The following is an 11,319-nucleotide window of genomic DNA, read 5'->3' on the forward strand; positions in this document are numbered from 1 at the left end:
ATCAAGATCGTTAATAATCACATCACACAGGAATCAGAGGATTGGAGGTAATGAAAGCAGCTAACAAAGCCCCTCCTGCTATTATTTCTGTGAGCCTCCCTCTCAGAAGCAAAACCACAGACATACTGACCATGTCAGATTTGTTCTGCCACTGATAAGGTGAGGATTTAAGAGGAGTAAAAGAGAGGATGAAAAGCTACTGTCTGCCTTCTGAAGCTCTGCATCCTTTTCATTTATAAGTATCCATTGGTGGGGATGGGGGAAGCTGGCATTTTGCTTGGGCTCTGTAGTCTGTCCTATGACAGCCTCCATCTCTGTCACCCAGAGTGTAGTGACATGCCTAGTCTATTGTAAGCATTTGATAAATGCTTGTCAACTGGCTAACTGACTTTGGTCCTCTGTGGTGATAGTGTCTTGTGAATGGCCCACTGAGTAATACTATGGATGCTGATGGAATCCCCTCCAGTGCTGAGCTGGCTTCCTGCCCTCAGTGCAGTTGCCCAACTTGTAGCTGTTCACTCTCCTTGGCATCCCTCAGGCAGAATTCCCTGGGATTCTTTCTTCTTTCTCCCCTCAGTGGGAGTCCAGAGATCCCTGGCCAATTCCTCATCATCCCTCACCTGACTTTCCCCTCAAGGTCCAGGCCCAACATTACTGTGCAGAGCAAAAACAGAGGAGCAACAGGCTGTGGCAAGGATTGGCCCACCATGGCCGCCAAACCTTTTGCTTAAGAAGGAAGTCCAAAGCCTTTTTACACAGCAAACTGGGTAAGTGAATCAAGCACAGACTTGGGGCATAAATGAAGCAGCCAGGACTGTTGCTTGTCCGATAGTTCTCAGATTTCTCTTCTAGGCATCATTTCCCCCTTTCTCTCCACCGTCCATGAGCTGGAATGGTCCTGGACCTTTGTTCTGGGATGAGAGTCTTCTGAAAGTCATTGTTTCCCTCTGGATGCTGTTCCTGCACTGACAGACATAGTCCTGCTGCTTCCCTGCCTCCTCAGTGCTGACATGTGAATGTGTGCCCTAGAATAGGCAGCCTATCAACGACCTCCATGGTTCTATCAACAGCTGTGCCAGTCCTCTCCCCCCAGCACAGCTGCCCTCACATCCCACCCTCCTTTACGAAGCCCCATAGGCGAGGTCCAGCCTCTTGGACATTGACAAGTGAAAGAAGACTCAGTCATTCCACATGGGCCAGCCAGGACACAGCATGGGCCAGTGGGGGTTTGTGCACATCTCAAGGTTCACCAGAGCTCTCCATGGGCCTTGTTGATGCCAACTTGCCACTGCCAATGGTGACAGAGCTTTGGTCCTGGAGGCTGCCAACCCCAGTGCCAACCTTTCCAAAGCCTTTGTGCTCAGGAAATCTAAGTGGACTCAGAGGTTCTTTCATTGTGCTCTATTTAAGTACCAGGCCTCTGTCCTGCAGGCTTCAAATGTGCCCGAGAATTTAACTGCTATTCTCTTGCCACAAAATAGCCACTTATTCTCACAATAGTTAAGCTTACCTACAGAGCAAGGTTCTGTTGGGGATTATGATTTCATTCTGACACACCTCATCCTCAACCCACCTGGAGGGGCCGGGTGCCAGGGCAATCAACGCTGTGTGTTTAAGGAAGGGCTCATGCAGGGCGATGATACGTACAAGGCTGCGTGTGGGACCAAAGCTGTCCCACTCTGGCTGCTTTGTGCCCAGACTGGGAAGCTGGGAAGACAGGACATCAGCAGATTGTTTCTTTAAGCAAATGATCACCCGGCCTCTCTTTGGGGAGATGGCCTTTGGGCTTTTAACAGACACTTTCAGTTGGGGCTAAATGTGTGTGAATGGAAAAAGCCCCACTTTATAATTAAATAAATTGTGATGTATGTAATCTATACAATAAGGTCTGTTTTGCAGGCCCAGTGGCCTTTCAGCTCTCCACATGAGATCTCTGTCTAAAAGGCACTAATAGAGACGTTCTAATGTTGAAAGGCAAAGTGAGGGAAATCAACATCTAAAAAGCAGAGAGTCCTGGGTAGTAAAAGGTCTTTGTTCTGCGGAGTGTTCTCCCACAGAGGAACGGGATTTTCTTTTAGCTTTTCTGTTTGACTCCCCGGCTGCTGAAATATAATAATCAAAGATCCTTACCGCCTTCCATCTTCAGCGCTCTCCCTCATACAGGAAATCTTTCTATTTAGTATGAAATGAAATGGTATTCTTGCCCCCCAATCAGGCAATGAAAGCTTGAACATTTGCCAGTTAAAAATAGCAGGTTTATTATGATGTTCCACAGAGCTGCTGCTTGGCTCCTGAGATAATTAGAGAAGATATTTAATTAGTTTTTCATGGTGTGTTTGAGCACTATCTTGGAGCATCCTGGGATGCGGAGAAGTTTATCTTGCTTTCTCAAAAACAATACTGTCCCAGTGGTGGAAGGCTCAAATTTGAGAGAGACATTTTGGAAATTTCTAATGCTCAGAATGTCCACAACATCTCTTGGAGGACAAGGGAGGCTAGATGGCATCTCTCCCAGGCAGGTCACCTCAGGGTAGATTCATCAATAACATGACTCCAAGAAGGGCAAGTCATTACTTTCCTCCAGCATTGGAAATGCTAATTGGGTGGGCTCAGTGAAAATAAAGAAAGAGTTAATGGAGGGCCTTGGAAATTAAGATCTGGTGAGTGGGGGGGTCGGTGCATTTTAACTGAGTCTTTTTCTTTTGAATGTTTTCATTTTTTTACATTTAGTTTTATTTTTTCAATTACATATAATCAACATTTTTCAATATTTGATTTTCAAATTTTGATTTTCAAATTTGATTTCAGAATTTTGTTTTTCAAATTCTCTTGCTCCCTTCCTCTCCTCCCTGTCCTTAAGAAAGTACTCTGTATATATTATACTTGTGCAGTTATGTAAAACATTTCCTTATTAGCTATGTTGCAAAAGAAAATACAGACCAAAACAAAACAAAACAACACACCCAAGAATAATGAAGAAAGAAAAAATAAAGAATACATGCTTTGATCTCAATTCAGACTCCATCAGGTCTTTCTCTGGAGGTCAATAGCAGTTTTCATCATGAATCTTTTGGAATTGTTTTGGATCATGATATTTCTGAGAATAGCTAAATAATTCACAGTTGATCATCAGATAATATTGCTGTGTAATATTATTGTGTAGAATTTCACATAGGTTCTGATCATTTCACTTTGCATCAGTTCAAATAAATCTTCTAATTTTTTTTTTTGGTAAGCATCATACTTGCCTTTTTTTTTTTATAGCACAATCATCACAATCATATGCTACCACTTGTTCAGTCATTCCCCAATGGATGGGTGTCCCTTCAATTTCCAATTCTTTGTGACCACAAAAAGAACTGCTGTAAATATTTTTATACATATAGGTCCTTTTCCTTTTTCTTTGCTGTCTTTGCCATATAGAATTAGTAGTGGTATTGCTGGATTAAAGTGTATGCAAAGTTTGATAGCCCTTTGGGCATAGTTTCAAATTGCTCTCCAGAATTCCTGAATGAATTCACAACTTCCCTTCCTCCTCAGTGTTGACATGTGAAAGTGTGCCCTAGAATAGGCAGACTATCAGTGACCTCCATGCTTCTATCCACAGCTGTGCATTAGTGTTCATACTTATGAATCAGTTTTTAATGGAACAGGGGCAGCTAGGTGGCACAGTGGATAGAGCACCGGCCCTGGAGTCAGGAGGACCTGAGTTCAAATCCGGCCTCAGACACTTAATACTTACTAGCTGTGTGACCCTGGGCAAGTCACTTAACCCCAATTGCCTCACACCAAAAAACAAAACAAAACAAAACAAAATTTTCAATGGAACAATTCTAATTGCAGCTAAGTTAATGGTAATTCACCTTCTACCCATTTTCCTAAAGGAAGTCACCATATAAAGTCACCATATATCTTCCTTTGCTGAGGGGCATCTATACTCTCCCTCTAATTTCCCCTGATACTAACCCTCTTTCTGCTTTGAGAGAAGGTCATTCACTTCAACTTAACTTGACTAAAGGTATCCTGTGTAGAGCATATTTCTAGGCTCTGAAGCATTCCCACAATTTGTGAAATATATAGGATGTTCCCTCATGAAGCTTCTAATTTAGTAGACAACAAAATCACTCAAGATTCCTATAGGAATGTTCTTTGGGGATCCCTATTCTTTCTGTTCTCTCCCACCTTTTCATTTGTTTGGTCTTCCTCTTTTGTGCTCACACTAAAAGAGACAATAATAATTTCCCTCCCACCATCATCCCTACAATCCTCTTCTATGGAACCTACCCATTAATTTCCAACCCTCTTTGCCATCATGTAAGTAGCCACGTGGTTCAGGGGACAGAGAACATAAGTCAGGAAGACTCATCTTCCTGAGTTCAAATCTGGCCTCAGATACTCATTAGTTGTGTGATCTTGGGTAAGGCACTTCACCTTGTAGGTCTTAGTTCCTCTTTTGTAAAATCAACTGAAGAAGAAAATGGCAAATCCTTCAAGTATCTTTGCCAAGCAAACTCCAAATGGAATCATGAAGTCAGATGTGACTGTAAATTACTAAATGATAAAAATAGCAAAACTGAATTTCCAAAGAGGATGCATGCTCTTTTTGCTCTTTCAAATATAAATTCTTTGACTCACTACCTAGTATTTCATTGTTTTCATGTCAATATTCCTTTTTCCTCTTCTGTTTCCTGGCTAGGTTACTTATCTGAGGCCCTCTTTGGGAAGGCTATCCTCAGCTACCCTTATAAGGTCAAGAGGAGGTAAAAAACAATCAATTCACAAAAAAGGATGTGCTCAAGTTGGCCAGATAGATGGTTTTTTATCTGCAGGCCCATTTCCCTTGATTTTGATGCTACCTTTTTTTTTGTTTCTTGTCACAAATGAGATATAGTGAGCAAGTTAACTGGTGTCTTTAAAAAAAATTGGCTTTAGGAGTTCCTTCTAGCTGCTTGTCAGATTCTTACTTTATCAGTGAGATTTTGGAGTTTGAGGATTCTATTCCTGGATCTGGTGAATTTGGAGCTTCTCTCTAATAGTGTAGTGTTGACTCTGTCAGTCTCCAATCATTTCCCTTTCTGTTGATCCTTTTCTGAAACTCTGGGGCCTTTTCCCCCTGAGAGAGCAGAAAGGCTCTTTTATTTGATATTTTTTAATGGAGATAATTTTTTTAGGTCTTCACCACTAAAACAATTTAGAGTTTCTTTCTGGCCTCTAGCTCTGTTAATTTCATTTTCTGTAATCACAAATCTTCAAGTGGTAATTCTTTGATATCAATGAATGCTGTGCTGTATAACCAAGGCCACTGTCACCAGTCACCATTTATAAGGACTCATAAGAACCATTATATTCTCCATATAATCTAATATTTTAAGAATCTCTTCTGAATTTTTCAACATTGTGTCATACTTGTCTTTTCTCTTCCTTCATTGACTTTCATTTTTCAGTTGTATAGTGTTGGATATACATAAATACATAGATACACAGCCACACACACATGTGTATACAGACTGATACCTACAACTGTCTTCTCCAATGACCTTTTCTACATCTTCATTCTCCTTTATCTTTCTATAACCTTTGATAGTATTGATCAGGTCTCCCCAATATTTATTTTCAGGATCTCTCTCTCTCTCTCTCTCTCTCTCTCTCTCTCTCTCTCTCTCCTTCTCTCTCTCCTTCTCTCTCCCTCTCTCTCCCTATCTTTCTCATTCTCTCTCTTTTCTCTTACTCTCTCTTTCTCTCTCTATTCTCTCTCTTCTCTCTCTTTTCTCTCACTCTCTCTATTTTCTCTTACTCTCTTCACTCTTCTCTCACTCTCTCTTTTCACTCGCTCCCCCTCCCCCTCCCCCTCCCCCTTCCTCTCCCTCTCCCCCTCCCTCTCCCTCTCCCTCTCCCTCTCTCTCCCCCAATCACCCGGGTCTCTTCCTACCTCTCTGCTTCTTCTCTGTCTCCTTTGCTGGATGCTCTTCTAGATCACACCCTTAGACTATAGGTATTTCTCAGGGCTTTCTACTGAGAAGATCCCTTCCTTTTCTTTTTTTTCTGTTTAGAATTTTATTTTCTAAATTACATGTAAAAACAAATTTTGACATCAATTTTTTAAAACTTTGTGTTCCAACTTCTCTTCCTCCCTCCCTTCCCACCCCCCATCCCCAAGAACTCAAGCAATTCAATATAAGTTATAAATGAGTAGTCATGGAAAACATTTCTACATTAGCTAGGTTGTGAGAGAAAACAGATAAAAACAAAACTTCATATTAAGGAATTGTCAAAAAAGTATGCTTCAATCTGTTTTCAGATACCATCACTTCTTTTTCTATATATATAGAATGCAATTTTCATAGGTCCTTCAGAATTATATTGGATCATTGTCTTGCTGAAAATAACCATGTCCTTCCCAGCAGATCATCTTACACTATTGCTGTTATTTTATATACAGTACATTTCACTCTGCTTCAGTTCATGTAGGTCTTTGCAGGTTTTTCTGATAGCATCCTGTTCATCATAACTTTTATATAGTACCTTAAACTTGACAAAGAATTTTCTTCACAATAGCCCAGCAAAGTAGGTACCATACATTTTGCCATTATAATCAATCATCATTACTGTTTCCCTCCATCCTATTCCCTTCCCATGCTTTTTCCTCTATTTTCTATCTTCTTTTACCATATTCCTCCTCAAAAGTGTTTTGCTTCTGTCTGTCCCTTCCCCCAAATCCAGCCCCAGACATAAGTGTCCCCACCCTGCCTGCCCCACAGAAACAAGGATAAACAAAAAATAAATGCTTTACATATATCATCCCTTCATATTCAATTCAGGCCTGTGTCCTCTAAGTGTATTCTTTTCAGCTACCCTAATACTGAGAAAGTTCATAAGAATTAGAAGTATTATCTTTCCATGTAGGAATGTAAACATTTTAATCTTTTAATATCCCTCATGTTTTCTTTTTCCTGTTTACCTTCTTATGCTTCTCTAGAGTCTTGTATTTGAAAGTCTAATTTTCTATTCAGTTCAGGTCTTTTCATCACAAATGCCTGAAAGTCCTCTTTTTAATTGAAGTCCCATTTTTTCTTCTGAAAGATTATAATAAGTTTTTCTGTGTACACGATTCTTGGCTGCAGTCTCAGTTCCTTTGCCCTCTGGAATATTATATTTCATGCCCTCTGGTCCTTTAATGTACGTGCTGTTAGATCTTGTTTTATCCTTATTGTCACTCCACAGTATTTCAATTCCTTTTTTCTATCTGTGTGCAATATTTTCTCCTTGACCTGGGAGCTCTGGAATTTGGCTATAATATTCCTTGAGGTTTTATTTTTGGGTTCTCTTTCAGGAGGTGATTGGTGGATTCTTTCAATTTCTATTTTACCTTCTGTTTCTAGAATAGGAGGGCAATTTTTCCTGACAACCTCTTGGAATATGCTGTCTAAATTTTTATTTTGATCATGGTTTTCAGGTCGTACAGTGATTTTCAAATGATCTCTCCTGGATCTATTTTCCAGGTCAGCTGTTTGTCCAAGGAGAAATTTCATATCACCCTCTATCTCTTTTTTTTTTAGGTAAAGATTTTATTAACTTTTTTTCAAACTTTAATTCCAGGCTTGTTCAGCATAGTTAGGCTCCAAAGAATGAATTGTGTATAAGCAATAAATGAAAAGAGCTGCAATGATCAAACAGGCTTCAAAATATCAGAGATCTAATTCTCTAGATCTGTAAACAAAACCAAAAAGAGAAAAAAAAGAAAAAAGGGGAAAAAGCAGTCACATGATATAAAATAGCAGCTCCATGTAACTTTCAAGTTTTAACTTTCAGAAGTTGATACTCAATTCAGTTTGCCTCATTCTTAGAAGCCTCATCAAAATTCTCAATGAGATCTGGAACTTCATCCTCCTCCTCCTCCCCAGTGGCAAGTGGTGCTTTTCCATCAACAGGTTGTTTGGGCAGAGCCTCCACCAGTCTTCTTAAGCTAGTCAGACTGTCAGCTCCAAGCTGATTTAAGATGCTGGGGAGCATTTCTGTTAGCTGCTTTGTCTCAGCATGGCCTGTAATAGTGAAAGTGTTTGCTGCCAATGATGCTTGAACTTTAGGATTGTTAAAGTGGATAACTGTTCCCTGGTTGGTAAACATATTCACCTCTTCAATACCAGAGATATTGTTTACTCCTAGTTTCTTTAAGGAAAACTGAAGTTTCTCATCATCGGCTGTAGCTGTTCTATGAACCACATTCTTCTTTCTCCGAGCAGTTCCTTTCCCACCAATGTGCACTTGTGCCTGCAGTTTGGCAAGTTTCTCTTGGTTCATAATCATTTCTTTCATCTTGCCAGAATGGAAACGGAGCTGTGCATATGACCGGGGGTGTTACTCACAGGGTTGCAGGTAGAAGAGCCAAAAACAGCTATTTTTTTATTCATTTAGATTTGTTTTAGTGTGTCTTGGTTTCTCATAAATTCGCCAGTTTCTGTTTGTTCAATCCTAATTCTTAGGCAATATTTTTCTTCAGAGAGCTTTTGTATCTCTTTTTCCATTTGGATTTTCAAGCTGTTTCTCTCATGACTCTCCTGCATCACTCTCATTTCTCTTTCCATTCTTTCCTCCACATCTTTAAATCCTCTTTTTGTCTTGCCTTCTGTCTCTTCAATGTCCCTTTTGTGTGCTTCCATGGCTTAAGAACAATTCATATTTTTTGGAAGCTTTGGATGTAGGGGCCCTGAGACTGTTATCCTCTTCTGAGGCTGCACCTTGATCTTCCTTGTCTCTGAAGAAACTTTCTATAGTTCTCAACTTTCTTTGCTTGCTCATCTTGCCATCTTTTACTTGACATTTAACTCTTTCTTACAGTGGAGCCCTACTTCCAAGCTACACTGTCCCAAGCTTCAGGGGATCCCAACTGTTTTGGTCTGAGGGAGGGCACATTATTATCTTGCCTGGCCTGTTCTTTGGTCTGAAGAGAACCTCAAGTCAACTTGCTAATTAACCAGCCAGAAATAAATTTGTTCTTTGGTTTTTAGTTACAACAGGCCTGTGTCCCTCCCACCCCTTGGCCTCCTGCTGCTCAACATTTCTTCCTGGTTCCCTACTGGGGTGGGATTGCTGAATTCCTCCTTAAGTCCTGCAGATACTCCTTTATTACCCCCTTCCCCAGCCAGCTGTTCAGCCCCCTCACCCAACTGTAAGTTTAGTTCCAGAAGATGCTGGTGCTGCAGCTGATTTGGAGGCTTGGGGGTAACTTCCTCTGGGGCAGCCTGCTTGCAGACTGTGTTGGCGTGATTACAGGGTTTCACTCTTCTTGCATCCTACCACAGCCACCTCTAAGATTTCTTTGGCTGGAACATAATTTCAGCCTGTCTTTTTGTGGGTATCGCTGCTCCAGGGGTTGTTTTATTGCTGTGTTGGGGGTAATTGTGTCAGGAGCTCTGTCTGTTTAATGTCTTTCCTCCTCCATCTTGGCTCCACCCCCAAAAGTCTCCCCTTCCTTTCTTTTCCATCCATACTACTTCATTCAGTTACATTATCAGCTTCCATAGATTTAATAACTATCTCTATGCTAATGATTCTCACATCTACCTATCTTGCTTGAACCTCTTTGCTGACTTTCAATATCATATCTGCCTTTCAGACAACTTGAACTGCCTATCCAGTAGACTTCTGAAAGTAAACATATCAAAAACAGAACTCTTGATCTTTCCTTCTAAACCCTCTGCTCTCCTAACTTTCGTGGATTGTAGAGGGCAACACCACCCTCCCAGTTCCTCAGGATCCCAACATAGGAGTCATCCTATATTCCTCACTCTCTCTCAACAGCCCCCATTCAATAAGGTGTGAATTCCTGTCAATTTCACATTTGCAGCATCTCTCAAATATATCCTCATCTCTCCTTTGACATTGTCCTAACCCTGGTATAGAAATCTCATCCCCTCATACCTGAATTATTGCTGGTGGGTCTGTTTGCCTTATGTCTCTACTCACTTCAGTCCATCCTCCACTCACAACCCTGTGGGGTAGATGCTATCATTTTTTAAAATCATAAAAGTATTTTATTATTTTCTAGTTATGTGTAGAGATATTTTTCAATATTTGTTTTTATAAGATTTCTGGTTCCAAATTTTTCTCCCTGCCTTCCTTCTTTCCCCCCTCCCTAAGACAGAAAGCAATTTGACAAAGGTTATATATGCATAGGCATAGGCATAGGCATAGGCATAGGCATAGGCATAGGCATAGGCATAGGCATAGGCATAGGCACAGGCACAAGCACAGGCACAGGCACAGGCACAGGCACAGGCACAGAGATAGACAGACATAGACATAGACATAGACATGGACATGGACATGGACATGGACATGGACATGGACATGGACAGACACACACATACATTAAACCTGTTTCTGCATTAGTTATTTTGTGAAAGAAGAATCAGAACAGAAGGGGAAAACCTCAAAAAACAACAACAAAAGAACCCAAAAGGTAGAAACCGTATGGTTCCATCTGCATCCAGATTCCACAGTTATTTTTTCTGGATATGGAGAACATTTTCCATCATGAGTTCTTTGGAATTGTCTTGGATCATTCTATGGCTAAGAAGAGCTAAGTCTATCATGGTTGATCATCACACAATGTTACTGTTACTTTGTACAGTGTTCTCCTGGTTCTGATTATTTCATTCAGCATCAATTCATGTAAGCCTTCCCAGGTTTTTCTGAAATCTTCCTGCTTACCAATTCTTACAGGACAATAGTATTCCATTACATTCATATACCACCACTTGTTTAGCCATTCCCCAATTGATGGGCATCCCCTCAATTTCTGATTCTTTGCCACTACAAACAGAGCAGCTATATTTTTGTACATGTGGGTCCTTTCCCCTTTTATATGATATCTTTAGGATATAGACCTAATAGTGGTATTGCTAGGTCAAAGGGTATGCGCAGTTTTATAGCCCTTTGGGCATAGTTCCAAACTGCTCTCCAGAATGGTTGAATCAGTTCACAACTCCACCAACAAGGCATTAATGTTCCAATTTTTCCACAGCTTCTCCAATATTTATTAATTTTCTTTTTTGTTACATTATCCAATCTGAAAGATGTGGGGTGGTACCTCTGAGTTGTTTTAATTTGCATTTCTCTAATCAATAGTGATTTACAGCATTTTTTCATATAGCAATAGCTTTGATTTCTTCATCTGAAAACTGACTGTTTATATCCTTTTACCATTTTTCAATTGAGGAATGACTTACATCCTTACAAATTTGATTTAGTTCCCTATATATTTTAGAAATGAGGTCTGGTAGGTGCTATTTTTAATCCCACTTTATAGATGAGGAAACT

The 11,319-nt window shown here is 40.3% G+C and overlaps 1 protein-coding gene across 1 annotated transcript; it reads right to left on the minus strand.

Annotated features, from left to right (window-relative positions):
- Nucleotides 1–7,740: 7,740 nt before the first annotated feature.
- Nucleotides 7,741–8,349, minus strand: LOC122729424 (transcription factor BTF3-like). The gene has a single exon (XM_043968303.1). The coding sequence runs from the start codon at nt 8,311–8,313 to the stop codon at nt 7,825–7,827; it is 489 nt and encodes a 162-aa protein (XP_043824238.1). The 5' UTR covers nt 8,314–8,349; the 3' UTR covers nt 7,741–7,824.
- Between the last annotated feature and the right edge of the window lie 2,970 nt (nt 8,350–11,319).

Source organism: Dromiciops gliroides, chromosome 5, assembly GCF_019393635.1.
Source record: "Dromiciops gliroides isolate mDroGli1 chromosome 5, mDroGli1.pri, whole genome shotgun sequence".
Classification (NCBI taxonomy): domain Eukaryota; kingdom Metazoa; phylum Chordata; class Mammalia; order Microbiotheria; family Microbiotheriidae; genus Dromiciops; species Dromiciops gliroides.